Below are 19,723 nucleotides of genomic sequence, written 5' to 3' on the forward strand. Positions count from 1 at the left end.
TATCTGCCTGCCATTGCCTGTCGTGTATTAGAGGTGTTGGGGCGCCTGGCAAATTCCTCTCCCTCCCTCCTTCCCTCTCTCCCCGGCCGCCTAATTGGATGAGATTATTAAAGACTTTATTCATGTGGAGACAATATCCCCATGAATAACACGGGCGAGGGTTATCAAAGTGATTACGCAGGATAATGGCGAGGGCAGGCCAGCGGAAAAGTGTCCCGCCTCAGTCCTCGTAAATTAATATTGGAAGCCTTGGAACCCGCGTGCATTACACTCTACGCGGGGATTTGGCGCTGAGTTACGAGCCCCGGGAGTGTGTTCTTCTCGGCGCTGTGTCGTCTGGTGGTTAAAGTAGACGGGTGGTAAATTATAGCAGTGTTAAACAGCTTTCCGAGACGCCAGGGTGAGAGGGGAGAGAAGGGAACGTGGCGGCATCGGCGACACTGACATCCAGAGCCATCTGTTGCCCAGCCCGTAAATCACTTCATTGACACAGCTCGCGTGTAATTACCGAAATCATTCTCTATCTCCACTAAAACGACACCTACACACTACTAACCACTGATTTAGGATTCCACTATCCACCATCTATAAACAAAACACTTCTACATATCTCAGAATGAGCAGGGAAGTGGAAATTAAAAAGAAAATTGAAACGCACTCGTGGTAACTCAGGGCAGCTGCGAGGGGGGCGGGACCGACTCCGCCCTTTAATCTGCGTCCGAAGCCGAGCATGTGCGAGGAGTTTCGGGGCGGCGGCCAGTGTGAATGATTATCGCGTTACCGCCTGCTTTGTCATGCTCGCGGCCGTCTTTGTCGCGGGGATATAGGTCGCTGTGGGCGCGGTGTTAAGGCGATCGCTGCGGGGCGGCGCTGTGCTGCTGGTGGCCCGGGACAGACTAAGCACCGCCGCGCCTTCTCATGCCTCATTATTATTATTATTATTATTACTATTATTATTATTATTATTATTATTATTATTATTATTATTACTATTATTGTTATTATTATTATTATTTTAATGAACGCTGTAACTCATTCCTTATTCAGTCCCATTCTCTTAAATAAGGCATTACTTGTGTGTGTTTTTTTTTTTATCTCGTCTTTCTGAATGTCAGTGAAGGTTTTGATTTATTCATTGCATTATTGTTATTATTATTGTTATTATCATTATTATTATTATTATTATTATTATTATTATTATTATTATTATTATTATTATTATTATTATATTTATTGATTATTATTATTATTATTATTATTATTATTATTATTATTATTATTATTACTATTATTGTTATTATTATTATTACCATCATCATCATCTTTACTTTTACTACTACTACTACTACTACTACTACTACTACAACTACTACTATATTCAACAGCTACATTTTCTACTACTACTACTACTACTACTACGACTACTACTATATTCAACTGCTACATTTTCTACTACTACTACTACTACTACTACTACTACTACTACTACTACTACTACTACTACTGCTGCTGCTGCTGCTGCTGCTGCTGCTGCTGCTGCTGCTGCTGCTGCTGCTACTACTACTACTCACATACATCACAATCACCACCACAGCCTCCAACAGAGACTTACCATCATTATCATTATTGCAGGTGATGATAATGATAAACAGTAGCAGCAACGGCATCAATAATAACACTAATAATAAGACTAATGATATTCGGATCACTGGATCAACCTCAGGCAGATTCTCTCTCTCTCTCTCTCTCTCTCTCTCTCTCTCTCTCTCTCTCTCTCTCTCTCTCTCTCTCTCTCTCTCTCTCTCTCTCTCTCTCTCTGTACTTATTAGGTGTTATATACATTTTTTTTGTAGTTGTATTGCTTCGTACATCATGACTTAACTTCTGTGGCTGTAGGTTGTATGAGGCGTGTGTGTGTGTGTGTGTGTGTGTGTGTGTGTGTGTGTGTGTGTGTGTGTGTGTGTGTGTGTGTGTGTGTGTGTGTGTTTTGGTGGTGTATTATGTTACCCTGGTAAAAAAAAAAAATGGGGTAAGAAATGATAAATATAATAAACTATCAGTAAAATAGAAATGGGAAGGTGTATTTAAGTTAATTTTTTTTTCCCTCAATTTACCCTCCGAAAAAAAAAAAAGGAAGGATAAATTCGTAATCAGATTGCCTTTCCTAGCTTACCATAATCCCTGGATGGATATTCATGTATAATAACCTCAGTTCTCTTGCTCAATATCGCAGCTTGTGAACTGTGTTGTTTTCCCCTCCGTTGTGTTTCTTTTTTGGTAATTTGGTTGTTTGTTCTGTGTCGAGGTAAGTGTTGCAGAATTTTCTGTCTTTATCTGTTTGGCTGCTTTCGCTTCTCTATTTGTTTATGTAACTGTTTGTCTGTTTTATCGTTTTATCTGCGTGTATGCTTGCCCTTTCTGTATTTCTTTTTATCTGTTTCTGTTTGTTTCGTGTGTGTGTGTGTGTGTGTGTGTGTGTGTGTGTGTGTGTGTGTGTGTGTGTGTGTGTGTGTGTGTGTGTTGCTCTCGCAGAAAACCAGCTCTTTAATGGAAAAAATCAATCGTGTTTAGTGTGTGTTACGTATATAGTTTTGAGAAGGGCTGTCTTGTATGAGATATAAATATGTTCAGGTTTGTACTGTGTTGTTATGCGGTGTGCTTCCCTGTGTGTGTTGTATGTGAAGTGTCTCCAGGTGTTGTGGTGTCTTGAATTCACGCTCCTCTGGTTCTGTGACTCGGCTTGTGGCGGGAGGATTGCATGGCAGGAATGATGGCGAGAGGACTTCCTTGTGGATGGCTTAAGATCTGGAGGGACTAAGTGGGTAAGAGGCGTGAGGACCTTAGCGTGGGAGGCGGGAAGACTTCAGTGTAGGTGACGGAAAAAAATATTACAAGAGACAGAGGGACTTAAAAGTTGAAAGTAATAGTTCTTGAATGTGGAAAGCGGGAGGACTCTGTTATGGGAGGCGGGAGGACCTCGTTGTGGGAGACTGATGAATGATGAGCGGGAAGACTTTGCTGTGGGAGGCGGAAGGATTTTACTGTGTGAGCTGAGGGAACTTTATTATCATTTTATATGAGAGGGGTATTGGCCTGGACAACAAAAATAAAGAAAAAAAAAGGCCCTGTACAAATTAGCGAGAAGTGGGAGGTCTTTATTTTTTAACGTGGGAGAATTTTATTGTGAGAGGCGGAAGGACTTTAGTATGGAACACTGATACACTTCATTGTTAGAGGCGGAGTACTGTAATGTCAGTCTTATATGGGAAGACCAGAGTGGGAAATAGAAAACACTATAACGTTATTTTCATATAGACGACGAAACTTGAAACTCTCCATCTAATATATATTGTTAATTTTTCCTCTCAAGTTGCGTAATTCATAATATGTTCTTTATAATATACTAATTAGTGTACGCCATACTTAATTACTTAATAAGGTGTGTTAATTGAGTCTTTTTTTTCTTTTTTCTGTATGTGCAACTTAGTATTAACCTGGAACGTGTGATTTTATAGGAAATAAAATGATCAAGTAGACTCTTAACAAATAAATAAATATGAATAATTTTTATCTCCGGCCACGTTTTAGTAAAGAGGGGAAAAAGAGGAGAGAAAATATAAGCTCTAGAATTTGGCAGGCCACGTTTTGTTCCTGAGACTATTATGTTTAATATTACATCAGTTTACTTTACTTGTGTTTATTTTGTAATTCATTTTGCCCTATACAACTAATTTGGCGCGCGTTTCCTGATGTTCTCTTGGTAGCTTCCCTCCACCCGCTTTCTCTCTCTCTCTCTCTCTCTCTCTCTCTCTCTCTCTCTCTCTCTCTCTCTCTCTCTCTCTCTCTCTCTCTCTCTCTCTCTCTCAAACACACACACACACACACACACACACACACACACACACACACACACACACACACACACACACACACACACACACACACACACACACACACACACACACACACACACACACACACACACACACACACACACACACACCTCTTCGAATGTGTACGTACATAAAATACGTGCATTATTGGTCCACTGGTGGCGATAGTGGTGGTCCAGCTGTGAATGCCTGACAAACCACCACCACCACCACCGTCACGCTTCCCCTTATGCTTAACTTTCCGTAGGCAGCGATAAAGCCTCAAGGTGCTTCTTGGAATTCAGTGCCCGTATTCAGAAACGCTTTGCTCTCTCACTACGACTATTTTAAAAGGCCACAGAGCAGAAGTTACACGGTTTTTTAAGGGTATTTTTATAGTTTTGGTGACAGAGTAACAAGATTTCTTTAGTATTAGGATGCAAAACACTCTGCTGGTTTTCAAGAGTGTTTTGCATGCTAATACTATAGAAATCTTGTTACTCTGTCACCAAAACTATAAAAATACCCTTAAAAAACCGTGTAACTTCTGCTAGAGCCTTTTGAAAGTAGTGGAGTTGCGGGCTTAAGTGCTTCAAAATATGGTTGCGTCTTACCACTCGGCTCACAGTCAAGCTAGTTGCTGAGCCTCTCACTCAGCAAGTCCCGTACACCTCATTGTCTCTTACAGCATTGCCCACTCACGGTGTCCTTACTCTGTCCATCGCCGTAGGTACACATACACAGAGAAAGTTAAAAGTTGAAAGTAATAAGTCTTGAATGCGGGAAGCGGGAAGATATTATTATGGGAGGCGGGAAGACATCGTTGAGGCAGACTGATGGACTTTATTGTAAAGAACGGGAGGGTTTTGTTGTGGGACGATAGTTGTATCAGATCCCCGTGAAGGTCATAAGGTTTGGTACTGTTTGTTCTTCCTCTTACGTTTGATGTTTTTTTTTGTTCTTCATTTTCGTTCCTTGGTGTTCTTTTATGCTTGCTTTTATGATTTTATGCTTAAACTTGTTTCCCTTCCTTCACAGAGTTCCAGTCGTGCTTCTGTCTTTTCCTCTCGTTGGATGAAATGCTGATCGGTTTTGTTTGCGCGATAAAATATTGCCACTAATTTCAGTATACAAAAAGTGTTAGATGCGCTCTGTAAATATTACATAAACCAATATTTCACTTTTGTAAATGTGTCTGCATGGAAGATGTCTGTCTGTCTGTATGTATATTGTGTGTCTTCTTAGGCTTATTGTTTTTAGTGTTACCATTTGTTTTTCAGAATTTTTTTAACATTATTTTCTGACGTAACGCACATAATTATTGATCCTTCCATTTTATTGTCCATACTCCCTGCACCCTTTGTGTCCTCTCTCTCTCTCTCTCTCTCTCTCTCTCTCTCTCTCTCTCTCTCTCTCTCTCTCTCTCTCTCTCTCTCTCTCTCTCTCTCTCTCTCTCTCTACCGTTGAAAAAAATCCATTTCACTGCTGTTTGACGCGTCCTTTCTTAATCACAAGCCATTCTGAAGCATGTATTTTCTTCTACAGCCACACCTAAACATTACACTAGCTAGAAATTGCAAAAACTATTCTTACAATCTTTTCCTTTGTGGTAGGTTACTGCGAAGATTTTGTATGCACTGCTTTTAGTGCTGTGAGTTGTTGCGTATTGCAGTGAAGGAGCTAAGAAGTTAAGTAGGTTTGCAGCACCCCCTCCTCCATCCCTCTACATTCTATTGATCCTCCATTAAAGCCTCGCCTAATACACTAATGACGTGTGCTTCATGTATCAGCTGCTCAAGTTATGCAGATGATAAGTTATGTGTTATATATTTTTCTTTTCTTATCTTAGTATTTCCATTTTATTAGTCTCCATTTTCATGTTACCATCTTACGTAATCTATTTAATGAAGTATTGCACTTGGATTTTCTTTTCGTTATGCTTCTCCAAGTTTTCACGTGAAGGAATGCAACTCATGTGGTTCCATTTCATCATGAAGTGGCCTGTGACATTGGAAGTGTTTGCCTGAAGCTCTCTCTTGTCTATGGGAGAGTGGAAGGTTTTTGTTTCAGATTATGTTTAAATGAACAGGACTGGTTTGAACAGGATGCTTCTCTTAATTCTTGGTCAAAATAGTGTTCTTTGTATTGAAGTGAGTTCTCTTGTACTTGCTATCAGTGGAATGTTCTCACGTGAGCCTTCCTTGTCATGACCTGATCCAAGTGTGTTGTTATTTTGACTGTGACAATAAATTTTTCTCCCAACAGGTATCGCGGATCGTCATCAGGGCAGCTGCTGGTGAGTGTTAGTTGCATGTTTGCTTGAGTGATAGGTGGGGGCGGCACTGGGGCGTCTGTGTGAGGACTTCTTGCTCCTTACCCTGCTTGTGGGTGAATCTTCCAGTAGCCGCGGGAGGAAAGTCTTCAAAAACGTGGATTCATTTCCACTTTTAACTCTCCAATAATCTTTCAGCGAAAATTGGTTGGCTTCTTGATGTAATGTTGACTCAGGTACGAAAAATTTTCCTTAAAATTCTGAATTGTTGACAGACTTTGGAAATATTTGCCTGGTGCCCGGCGGGCCGCAGACGCCCCTGGGTCACTTGCTCCCTCCTGGAAGTGTGGCAGGGGCACCGCAGCCCCCACATGCCCGACAAGTGATGCCATAACACGGGACTCAGCTGTTCCTGTGCGGGGCGTGGGGACGGTCAAGAGCAGGGCGTGAAGGGTGGCAGCACAAGGCCCGCCTCGCTCTTAATAATCCAAAACTCCTTAATTCAATACAATAGATTTCCAATACATATTATTTTCCCTCCGAGTGTGAAAATGTCAAGGCAGCAGCCCGCTCATGAGGCAGTGCTTTAGGGAAAGGCAGGAACACCATTTTTATGTGGCTGAGCAAATTAAGAATCACACTCACCTCCCGAGAGCGAAATGAAAGTGTCTGCGAGGAAACAAGCGACAGATGGGCTACACGTTTTTACTTTTTCCACCACGACCTTTGACGTGTGTGTGTGTGTGTGTGTGTGTGTGTGTGTGTGTGTGTGTGTGTGTGTGTGTGTGTGTGTGTGTGTACGCGCGCGCACATTTGTTCTCCTAAAAGTGACATTGAAGTATCATAGGTATAATTACAGAAAGGTGAAATACAGAGTACCAACTCGATATGAAGTTTTGCACGTACGTACAGTTACACATTTACTTGGAGTGCTCATCAAGGAACATTCACCTCGTACGTGTGAGACCCAAGCAGTCTCTAGTTTCTGGTTTTCTAATATTGCATTCATAATGATCGCCTGTTTTGATTGGTCACGATAAAGCGAGTAAGGAAAGGCTTGGCGCGGCTGTGAGCCTCGGGTCTCGCACCTGGTCTGCTTGCCGCCGCTACGAGGCCTCGCTGGGGACTACTTGTTTGCCTCGAGTAAAGTTCTTTTTTTGCTTGCAATCGACATATTCATGAAATTAACAAGAATCAATGTAATTATCTCTCAATTAGATTTGTATCGTAATGAAAATAATAATTTCATGCCACGTGATGCTGTTTGTAATATGAAACATTTCCTGTTGCCTCACGTATTTGGTGCGACCAGACTTCAGTGCTAAGGGTTTCCTGAATGTTTATTTGAGTAAAAAATACTTCGGAAAAGGCAAGCAGCCCCGCCTGGCTTCCTCCTTATCTGATATTGAAGTCTGAGGGTCGCGAACATGTTGAGTGCCTAGCCTTGGAGTTTTTTGTTTCTTTGTTATAGTTGACCATTCTACGCAGAGCAAGCTGTCATCACACACTCGTGCTTCCCGTGTGGATTCCTGCCACCTAACCAACTGCCTTTTCCCTCCACCTGCCCTGTTACATTGCGGTGCTCAGGTGGCTTCGCTCCATCAATTTTATAACCAACACAAGAATGTTTCACTGCTTACTGAACATGATCATGATCATGGCAGTTATGACACAAAGGGAGCAACATGTCTCATGAAATAAGTAAGTCAATATTTCACGCTAATTAAAGGGATTTTTCTTTTTTATTTAGATGGGAACCCAAACTTTGAAGCTAGGCGAAAGTAGACAAAAACTTGGATTATTTAAGTATAGTACAAGTAAACAAACTTATACAGAGAGCGTTTAAAGGAGAGCTCTATAGTGTTAGATTTGTATTAAGACACCTCCAAAACTAAACTGATCTGACTGGAATCACGTTTTCTCTCACTTTAGGTACTAGTGATTAGTCTTTTTTTCATGTATCTATTTATTTATTTATTTATTTATTTATTTATCTATTAATTCATTTATTTTATTTATTTACTTATTTTTTACACTTGACAAGCCTCTCTATACCCAAAATAAACGGACTGTCAAACTATCTTAACGTATGTGGACAGCTAGACTTGCAGTTAGGAAAAGAGAAACAATGTCTTCGGCTGTGAGTGGAGCGGAAGGACTGCTGGAGCCACTAGTGTTTTTGTGGACATTAATAATTATTACCTTACACACACACAAAAAAAAAAAAGGTTACGGTGCCCTCCGCTGCCAAATTTACGATGGCACTGGATTCTGAAGTAACCAAGGTCCAGAGGAGTACCTGCAGTTTTGATTCCCCAGTCCGTGTTCCCGCCACTGCCTCATAATAAAGACAGCGATGTTAATGGTAATGGTAATGATTGTGAAGGTGATGGTGATGACAGCAACAGCAGCAGTAACGAAGAAAAATAATAATAATAAGAAGAAAAAGAAATAGAACAGCAGCAGCTGAAACAACAGCAGCAACAACAACAACAACAACAGCAAGAGGAATAAATATAAAAAGAAGAAAGATTAAGAAAGAAAGAAAGAAAGAAGAAGAAGAAGGAAACAAATAAACAAACAAAGAAGAAACAACAACAACAACAACAACAACAACAACATTAGAAAAAACACAAGAACAACAAGAACGACAACAGGAAGATAAGAACAAAAACAAAAACAAGAACAAGAGACAGTAAGGACAAAAAAAAAAAAAAAAGAAAAAAAAAATAGGAATAAGCGACTGAGGAGGAATGGAAGGAGGAAAACAATGATAATTATCTTGAATACAAACTGCCTTTTCCTGCTCATGGCGAGGCGGTATCTAAGGAAAAACTAACAGGGAAAAATGTGTGATGAAGCAGATATAAGGAAGGGTACAAAATGACTAACTCACATCTTGCTGGCATTAACTTAAACTTTTCTCTTCATCATTATCTTTTTTTTTCCTTTTCATATATTCATTTATTCTCAAATTCACGTTGGTGTCAATGTAAACGTAAGCCAGAGAAGAGATATCGCTGGAAACATTCGTCTACTTCATATTTTGGCTATTAGTGTTCATTAATTTTGTATTTTTACTTCATTTTATTTATCAGTTTTATGTAAGAGAGGATCTGGCCAAGGGCTACAAAAAGCAGAAAAAAAAGGCTCGCTAAATTGCCAGTCCTTAAAGAGTAAAGCCAAAGAATTTTCCTAAATTAGTGAAAAGTCTTGCTTTGAGCCCTTTACTTATCTCCTGATTCTCAGCAGCCATCCACTGAAGGAACGTCTCTCTACAGTCAAGTCCAAACAGCTATACAGTATTTCTTGGTCGCTTAATTCACACACAGTTAAGTTCAGCGCGTTATCTCTTTGTAAACCATATCATTCCACCTCATTTTGTCCTGTACGTGATTCTCATAACCTTTTACCGCGACACAAATCTTTCCTTAATCACCTGCTTTTCTTTTGGAAGCTGATTTTTGTACTAGTCTCTAAATACTGCTGTAGCCTTGAAAGACAAAAATTAATCTGCTCCCACTACCTCGCTTTCTCTCCACCACCATCAGTGTTACTGTACAGTAGTAGTAGTAGTAGTAGTAGTAGTAGTAGTTATTGTTGTTGTAATAATAATAATAATAATAATAATAATAATAATAATAATAATAATAATAATGATAATGAAAACAATAATAACCGTAACACCACAACCACCACCACCAATAATAACAACAATGATAACTGTAATCAACACACACAACACACCACCACCACCATCACTACCACCACCACCACCACCACCACCACCACCAATATCAGACACAGCAACAAAAAGTACAGCATTCATCTGGCCGTGACAAAAGCGGCGGCTTGGTATCATTATCAGAACACTCGCTGCCAAACACTCTCCTGTCAGCAATAGTCGCGTCCAACTGGGGACGGATATTCGAGACACGGATATTGCAAATGTTTTAGTTTTGGGAGGTTGTTGTATATGGGGACAATATTGAACAAAACTGCCGGCTGATTCAGAGAGAGAGAGAGAGAGAGAGAGAGAGAGAGAGAGAGAGAGAGAGAGAGAGTGAGTGAGAGAAAATTTACTGTATATTCGTACATTTATTCATGGTGAGAGTGTAAATGCTTAGCTATTAATGTATGTACAGTTTAGTTTATAGCGCAGAAACAGTAGAGAGAGAGAGAGAGAGAGAGAGAGAGAGAGAGAGAGAGAGAGAGAGAGAGAGAGAGAGAGAGAGAGAGAGAGAGAGAAACGCCCACTACACACACACACACACTCATACGCACATATTTACGTATCTGTCCCCACAATTTCACGGACACACACAGCCAGGCATAACGGGGAGAGGAGAGGAAAAACACCAACCACGTCTCTAATGCGGACACAATACCTCGTTTTCCATACCCCAGTGAAAATTACCACAAACCCGCTCCACCAGCGCACACCCCCACCACACGGCCCTCCTGCAACACCCTGCAACACCCACAACACACCTTAACGCACCCTCACACTACAGCAATCTTTTCCCTAAGCTGACGCGTTATCTTTCAGCGATCTTGTTATTTTTACAGGTCGTGGGGTTGGAGTCTGTTATTACGGTCTTATAACTTCCCGGTGCCATGAGGGAGTAAAGGCGGGAGGGAGACAGGGAGAGGAGAAGAGAGGATGAGAAATTAATGAATCTGTGGAGAGAGAAAGGGAGAGAGAGAGAGAAGGAAGGAAGGAAGGACGGGGAATGGAGAGAGAATGGCTGAACCAGATATGCCGTGAAGGGAAAGCAAGGGAACCGAGACACAAATGGACGGACGGGAAGCAAGGAAGCAATACCCGAGTTTGGTGCAGGAGGGAAGCCAGAGAGGGAAAGGAAAAGGAGATGCAGGGAAACAGGAAAACGTGGAATGGTAGGGAGGAGTCAAGGAAAGAGAGAAAGGAGAAGGGAGAGAGAACGGGTGTGAATAGGGGTATATGTTAGGAGAGAGAGAGAGAGAGAGAGAGAGAGAGAGAGAGAGAGAGAGAGAGAGAGAGAGAGAGAGAGAATTTAAACGCTCACACCTGACATAATTGCAGACCAGGTGTGGTAATGAGCAAGTGTCGCCACCTCACTCTCAGGCTCCGTTTTTCCTCAGCACTTCAGCACCATGCCGCTGCAGGGACGCCCACTCCAGCAAGCACTTAGCGGCGCGGCGAGGCGATCAGCGGACCCCGGCAGAGTTCACGGTCCCTCCCTCCTCCTCCTCCTCCTCCTCCTCCTCCTCTACCCGGTGCCTCCTCGCCGTCCGTCACCAGATAATGTAAACCTAAGTGAGGAGATAACGCGAAAAATGTTCGTTTAGGCTTGATATTTAGTCTCTCTCTCTCTCTCTCTCTCTCTCTCTCTCTCTCTCTCTCTCTCTCTCTCTCTCTCTCTCTCTCTCTCTCTCTCTCTCTCTCTCTCTCTCTCTCTCTCTCTCTCAGCACATCTTGATTGGGTTGTTTCTGTCATGGGTACACGAGGCAGCTTGGCGATGCAGATAGCGAGTGTTAATCTGATCGTGTTGAGAGATAAGGAACTGGAGTGAGAGTGGTGTTGGTGGTGGTGGTGGTGGTGGTGGGGAGGAGATAGAGGTGATGTTAAGGATTAAACTGCCGGGATATGAAGACTGCTTGGGGAAGGGATAGGGGGGAAGAATCTAAAAGTAAAGTGTTAATAGAGGATAAACGGAGGATGAGACAACAGTTTAGGAAGAAAGGGAGAGAGAGAGAGAGAGAGAGAGAGAGAGAGAGAGAGAGAGAGAGAGAGAGAGAGAGAGAGAGAGAGAGAGAGAGAGAGAGAGAGAGAGATGAGGATGCTGCTGCTGAAGGAAGGAAGGAAAGGAAAGAAGGAGAAATCGAAGTTACTAGAAGGAAGATAAAGAAAGGAAGAAGATAAAGAATAAATGTCAAGAAAAAGGATATGCGAAGGAGGACGAAGGAGGAAGAGGACGATGAAGGAGATGAAGACGTTGGAGGAGGAAAAAGGGAGAGAAGAAAATCAAGAATTGAGAAAGAGTAAAAGGGTACGAGGACGTAGACAGAGGAAGAGAATAAGGAATAAAGGAGGAAAACAAAAGATTTGAGAAGATGGGAGGAGAGAGAGAGAGAGAGAGAGAGAGAGAGAGAGAGAGAGAGAGAGAGAGAGAGAGAGAGATTAAAAAGGGTATAAAGGAGAGGTGGATGGGGAAACAAGAAGAGAAAGAGCATGAGAAAAGGAAGAGGAAAGGAAGGAAGAAAAATAAAGAAAAATGTGTGAAGGTTAAGAAGAAACGGAGGAAGAAAGCTAGGAAAGACGAACATCGAAAAAAAAGGAAGGATGAGAGAAAGTACAATAAGAGAGAGAAAAAAATAAACTAAGAATATATAGAGGAGAGAAGAAAGAACAGAAAGACCATGTATTAAACTAGCCAAGAGAGGACGATAGGTGGAGATGGGAGAGGAAGGGAGAAGGGAAGGGAGGGAAGGAAGGAGTTAAAAGTAGTCACTGGAAGAGAATGTGAAGTGAGTGGCCGATAAGTGGGCGCCGATTTGTAACCTGGGAAATTGAATGGATGATGTGTATGTTGTGCTAAGTGACGAATTAACCAGACGAAGCATGTATTTATCAGAGAGGAGGAGGAGGAGGAGGCAGGAATTAGGGAGTGAGGTGTGAGGAATGCTTTCAAGGGAGAGTCTAAACGCAGAGGTGTAGTAAGTTAAGGGAGTACGTGGAGAGGGTCATGGAGAGGTGAGGGGCCAAATGAGGGAGTGAGAAGGTGCGGAGAGGGGGAGGGGAAGAGGAGGGCCCCGGCTGGCGTAGTAAAGGTTATCGCGCCAGGTATCTTGGCTATCATCATTTATTTTTGTGAATAATGAAGATTCCTCGCCTTTTGAAGTGAGCAGCAGGGAAGAGTGATGACAGGGTGGGGAAAAAATAAATACATCACTTGTCGAGATGATGATGTTGCTCTTAATTATAAGCATCATAGAATATAAATCTATAAATATAAGTAGTATATAGTAGTATGTAGTAGAAGTAGTAGTAGTAGTAGTAGTAGTAGTAGTAGTAGTAGTAGTATGTAGTAGAAGTAGTAGTAGTAGTAGTAGTAGTAGTAAAACTAATAGCGGAATTACCAGCAGCAGCAGCAGCAGCAGTGGTAGTAGTAGTAGTAGTAGTAGTAGTAGTAGTAGTAGTAGTAGTAGTAGTAGTAGTAGCAGCAGCAGCAGCAGCAGCAGCAGCAGCAGCAGCAGCAGCAGCAGCAGCAGCAGTAATAGAAGTAGCAGTAGTAGTAGAAGTAGAAGTAGTAGTAGTAACAGTAGTAGTAGTAGTAGTAGTAGTAGTAATAGTAGTAGTAGCAGCAGCAGCAGCAGCAGCAGCAGCAGCAGCAGCAGCGCCTTTTCCTGCATTGTTGCAAGGTGTAGTACAGTTCACCTCTAGTAACGTACAGTGCAAGGTTCAGCTTGAATCATTCACGAAGGAATTAAGTTTTCTTCCTGGGTGACACACGTACATTACCTTTATCTGTTTATAAATCGTGTGTACGTAGTAAACTTTTTCATTCGATGTTCACTAAATGACCTAGACAAGAAAGTGAGTGTGAACGCCTGGGCGATGTGCCACGCTGCTGATGTTCTTCTCCACTCAGGCTGAAGGCACGGAGACTCGCCACCACCAAGAGAGTCATGCGGCAGCCATCACTTCCCTTGTTTGTGTCCAATGTTGAGGATTTTATTAGTTTTATTATTATTATTATTATTATTATTATTATTATTATTATTATTATTATTATTATTACTATTATTATTATTATTATTGTTATTATTATCATGCAGTACTTAATATTTTTATTTAAAAATGTGTGTGTGTGTGTGTGTGTGTGTGTGTGTGTGTGTGTGTGTGTGTGTGTGTGTGTGTGTGTGTGTGTATATATATATATATATATATATATATATATATATATATATATATATATATATACTCGTATATATATATATATATAATATATATATATATATACAGAGAGAGAGAGAGAGAGAGAGAGAGAGAGAGAGAGAGAGAGAGAGAGAGAGAGAGAGAGAGAGAGAGAGAGAGAGAGATCCAACAGCAGGCTTGGGATTGCCTTGTCCGGTACCATCCAATCAGAGGCAGCTTGAACTTAATGCTCCACACTAAATCATCCTAAATGTTGTGGTTACCAGCCACTGGAAAGCTGATCATTCTGTAAGTCAAACATGAATCCTCAACTAAGATTCCCCAACATGCTGAGTGAGGTGTGCGTGGCCGACACCAGGAAAAGCCAGCCACTGCCTCGCAGTTCAAGTTTGCAAGCCTCGATAAGCAAAGCTTGTGGAAGATTCCATTTTGACGCTACAGACCAGTGGCGTCCTTTTCCTTCAAGAAGAGTGGCCTTGGCCCTCAGAGCTGTACCTCACAAATGTCTCATTTAGACGTGGATCTTCTGCTTTTAACCATTTGGAATAACATGGATGCTCGGCTAAAGGTGAGCGTGAAACAGAAAGGAGGAGGGAGGTACGAGTATGTTATCTTCTTGCATTTGATAGACTTACTAAGAAAGCTGACGACCAAGGACCGGAAAGCCCATAAATTCGTTTTACTCTTCAGCGCGGGAAAAGTGTCCCTCGAGCGAGTTCGATCATTTCCACTACGTACGTACTACGGCCTGAGGGCCGTAGTACGTACGTAGTGGGATGAGAAAGTTGAAGTGTAGAATGACAATAATGATTAGGATAGATCTTGTGTGGAAGAAACGTGTACAAATTGTGAAGAGGACGAGAAAATACTTGCAAAAGCAGCGAGGTTACCCGGCTAAGAAGAAATGCTGTTGAATCGTTTGATAAAGAAATAAAAGAAGAGCAGGAGGGCTTTCTTGAGATTATTAAAACCAGCGTAGAAAGAAGTGCATACAGTAGCATACAAGTTTGAAAGAAGACAAGGAGAAAGAAGAACCTACAAGTACAATAAATGAAAAAGTGACACTACTGAGTCCTCTTTTAAGGATTAGGATGTAAACTTGACATGAACACCCATCAAAGGCTCCCCAAGATGTTGCCCGGTGTGTGCGTGGTGAGCACCAAGGAAGGACAATCACTGCCACGCAAAGTTAAAATCAAAGTCTGCGTAGGAAGACCCGCTACAGGCAAGCGTCGTCCTTCACTCTCAAAAGAAGTGGTCGTGGGGCTCTGAGCTGTACTTCACAAGAGTCACATTTATGCCCTAGTCTTCTGTTGAGGGCCAGCTGGGATAACATTGAGGCGCGGGTAAAGGTGAGCGTGAAATATGAAGGAGAGAAGAACGTCACCTTCCTGTGTGTGATGGATTTGTGAAGCAAGCTGGTGACCAAGGATCCGGAACAAGGGGAAGGTGTTCGTTGAACGGGTTCGATCCCAGCAGTGCAGCAAAATGGAGGACAAGGATGGTGACGAAGAAATGGAGAATGATACTTCATCTAATGAATGGAATTACGACTAAAACTGATGTTAAAGCGATGAACGAATTGCAAGAGAATGAAGTACAGGAGAACTCTGGAGAGTTTTCTGAAACCATTGTAGACAGAAGTGATTGTGAAGATCAAAATAAATGTTTGAGTGAAGAAGATGAAAAAAAAGAATGTGCTACATCGTATAGAAAAAAGAGAAGTGATGAGCATAAGGATGATGAGAATGAGAAAGTGCTTGAAGACAATCATGGTGGACGACCTGAGGCACCAAGGCACGGGTAAGGAGGAACCAAGGACAGTCCCTGCATATCACGCTGGCATGCCTCTACAAAGCTGCAAAACAATCTGCCAGGCGTGCGTTGACTATCCCGGTGGTTGTGTTTGTCGTCTGCGCCTTACTGGAGCCTCGCATACAGAAAATAGACGAGGACGGCGAGTATTGAGGCAGCGACCACTGATCTCCGCAGCGCCAAGCTCCACCAAGCGGAGGAAGCACTTGTTGGAGATGTTAGGCAAAACGTACAAGTGAAGAAAATGCACACGTGGTATTATCTAAACAAACGAATCAGGAAAACATTAGAACGTCTGACGGAACAGTGTACTTCTAAGGAGGAAGAGTAAAGGCAGACGAGACTATCCTTCCTCGCACTGCCGAGAAGACCGAGCTGAGCTGAGCTGACATGACTGGTCTGGCGTCGTGTTGACCTGCTCATCAGCGAGGGGGAAGATTCGAACCCCCGCCGCCAAGTCAAGCATCTGGCCACCACACCATACAACCTGCTGTCTCCGCGGAATCCACTTAGCAGGGAATCTGGTGAGCCTGATGAAGGGTGTTCTCTGCGACATTCCATCCCTGTGTCACCACTGGCAAGGAGACTGGAAAAAGAAGCATGGTGAACACAAGAGGTTTTTTGAAAGCATGGGGAGGAAATTCGATGGCAGTAAGCAACTTGTCAGAGATTAATGCAACACTAATATTTTTGCCGGACACCTTCAGTTCGGCACATCTTGTCATGAAGACAATTTAACGAATGTAAATAATTGTTGTAATATTTTTATGTTAATAAAACTGCGATGACAACTAACAGAGTTTCTTCCCAGACAGTCTCACTTTTCTTATCATGCCCCCTGTCCCCATCACACATCCACGCGCTTCATCGTTCTTCTGTAAAATGTATGTCAAAGATTCTCAAAAGGAGGTGAAAAAATGTAGTGTCAGAGGTGTCTTAATTCTCTTGATAACTCGTGCACATGTGTGTGTGTGTGTGTGTGTGTGTGTGTGTGTGTGTGTGTGTGTGTGTGTGTGTGTGTGTGTGTGTGTGTGTGTGTGTGTGTACATGAACCAGTAGAACGGCAAACATTTTCTCTTGTGCGGTGCAACCATCACGAATTAATCACTACAAGTGTGTCACTCCCATTTACATTTAATATACCAGTAAGTGGCCAAGTCGAGTCATCGCGGCGCCAGCAGTCAGACACACCAGATACATTCAAATCCGAAGCACTGGTTGGGGAGCGGCTGGTGATTAATTTCCGCTTACATTAGCCAGGTACTCTAATGGCGGAGGTCAGGTAACTGCAAGGCCTAAGGAGGAGAGTCATTACCGCTGTAAAATGTTCAGTCAGGTGTGAGGGTTAATAGATGGCAGCTCAGGTGTTAGTGTGTTTATGATGGCTGGCAAGCAGTGATGAGGAGAACCAGGAAAAGTGGAGCGTTACAGCATAATTAGAGAGCAGTATTTATCGAGCCGGTTCAGTGTGTTGCGGCTGGCGAGCGAAGCTTTGAGTTTGGGGAAATGCTTATCTGGAATTTCGACGTGGTGGCTTCGGAAATTTGCTATAATTGATACTAAAGTTAGAATTTGGGAAAAGTAGAATATTTTCAGTAGGTATACGTACTTCTCATCTTGTTATAGACATCATGTTGCTTTCACTAAGAGTATGAGCTTATTATTTTGCTTTGATAATTAGTCATACTTGAAATGTTAATCAAAGTTATACACACTGATGAAATACTTCTAATTATGTTAGTGTGACTTAATCCGTTGCTGAAGAGATGAATGTGTCATCGCAAAAATTTCGGTGCAGGAATTCATCTTTTTTAGTGCGTGAATGTCGAGCCGTCGTGAGTGAGAACAGAACCCTGCAATAACATTACTGGAGATCTTGAGTCTGGCGAACACCGCCACACTTCCATTTTTGGTTTCCTTATATATTTATCTTTTGTCCATTAGTATTTATGAAGATAATGATCTACTTGGTGTGCTATCTTGACTTGATCACCTCAACATTTTCCTGTGCAAGAAGTGTTTGTTGCAGCAGCAGCAGCAACAGAGAGCAACTCGCCTTGGGGAGTGAAGTAGGGTCTCGTAATGTTCCTGTCATTGCACGAGTAGATCCCCTGGACACTTTCTGATGGCAGTTCAAAAGTAACAGATAAATCAAGCCCCAGAAAAAGTTAATCAGTGAGGTTCCCTTTTCGTGTGTTTAAGAACATAAGAAACCTTAGAAAATCAGCGAAGCAGCAAGAAGCCATCCGGTCTACACGTGGCAGTCCCTGTATGAATCATACCTATTTCCACTTACCATCCCCATCCATAAATTTGCCTAATCTTCTCTAAAAGCTCCCTAATGACGGAGCACTAACAACCTGATTACTGAGTTCATTTCATTCATTTATCACTATTTGAGAACCAATTTCTTCCTGTCTCTTTCTTAAATCTAACTTTTTTCAAGCTTGAACACTTTATTTCTTGTTCTATCCTCATCCTGATTACTGATTTCGACTCGATTATTATGAAATGGTTGCTGGTGTTGGTGGTGCTCCGCCGTTCAGGCCGTAACGCGAGGCTGCACTGACAACCCTATTCAGTGTTCTCATGTGTACCGGCTCTTATGATAGATTTTCCCGCAAACCTTATAATCCTCAAAGTTTCTGATGTGTCTGAAGTCTTTTCTGGCCATTTACTTCTTCTTGACGCCACTTTTAATGAAGTAATGCAGTGCGGGGCGTTACAGGTCGTGGTGGTGCATGGTGATGGTGGTGGTGGTGGGTGGTGAAGTGATGGTGGCGTTTGAGATGGCGATGTCTGTGTTGCTTGCTGTTCCGTGTACTTATGGTTCTTTGTGTTACTGCTTCAGTCATGTGCTGTGGTGAAGACACTTTAAAACGTACATTCACAAGCCATAACTGCCGAGCTCATTGTTTCCAGTCCGGGGTATAGGAATGGAAATAGGTTTTCTGAACTGAAACCAACGGTGCGGGTAACGAGGTACTACCGCTTGTGATTGGCCGTGCAGGCAGCGTCACCTACATCCACCTTCCACGAAAGACCAGATTTAGAGGTTTTGAGATGTTACTCGTTGTTTGGCACTGGAAATGTTTAATGCAGTAGTTCAAACTCGGGGCGCCCATGAGTAAGGCACGTGTAATGGGTGCGTGAGTTGGAGGAGGCTTTGTTGGAAGATGCTGATCAGTACTTGATAATAATAATTCCACATGACCCTTTTCATTATTCAGCAGGAAATGCTAAAAAAAAAAAAAAATGATGTTCACAGTTATTTACTTATTTATTTATTTTATTTTATTTATTTTTTTTTTTTCCCAACTATTTTGAGGAATGCATTAATCCACTGATATCTCGTACAGTCGCTACGACCTATTCTGATCCAGGAGCCACGCCCCCCATCACCCGCCTCTCCTCCTCTCTCAGGGGCAGCGATGCAGCTGGTGGGTGCACTCATAAAGCTTCTGTTACCTTTACGGTACATACTTTTTTTTTTTTATTAGATTTTTCGTTTATCTATTTTTTTTTACATTTATTTTTTATTTATTCTTTTCTTATAATTTTACTTTTATTTGTTTATTTATCATTATGTACTATTAATTTATTTTTTGTTTTTTTTTCATTTGTTTTTTATTTATTTATTGATTAATTAATTAATTTATTTTATTCATTTATTTACTTATTTCGTTATGCTCATTTTATAGCTGATGCATGCTAAGCTGATCAAGAAGCCACGCACCGTGTCCCCTTCCTCCTCTCGGCGGGGCAGCAGATTGGTGCCACTTCCAATTTTTATATATGTTTAAGATATTTTTAATAACTTTATCTCTTAACCCTAAGATGAT

At 41.9% G+C, this 19,723-nt stretch overlaps 1 protein-coding gene across 5 annotated transcripts in view; it reads left to right on the forward strand.

Moving 5' to 3' along the window:
- LOC135100476 (ankyrin-3-like) overlaps window positions 1-19,723 on the forward strand; it is a 251,464-nt gene that overhangs the window by 76,737 nt on the left and 155,004 nt on the right. For 2 of the 5 annotated variants that reach the window (XM_064003418.1, XM_064003419.1), the window contains exon 2: window positions 6,138-6,168. In XM_064003418.1, coding sequence (XP_063859488.1) covers window positions 6,138-6,168 — 31 coding nt within the window. Of the gene's footprint in view, window positions 1-6,131; window positions 6,169-19,723 lie in introns of those variants that run through there. The other 3 variants (XM_064003422.1, XM_064003420.1, XM_064003423.1) reach the window with 2 other exon arrangements.

Source organism: Scylla paramamosain, chromosome 5 (assembly GCF_035594125.1).
Source record: "Scylla paramamosain isolate STU-SP2022 chromosome 5, ASM3559412v1, whole genome shotgun sequence".
In the NCBI taxonomy this organism is placed as follows: Eukaryota; Metazoa; Arthropoda; class Malacostraca; order Decapoda; family Portunidae; genus Scylla; species Scylla paramamosain.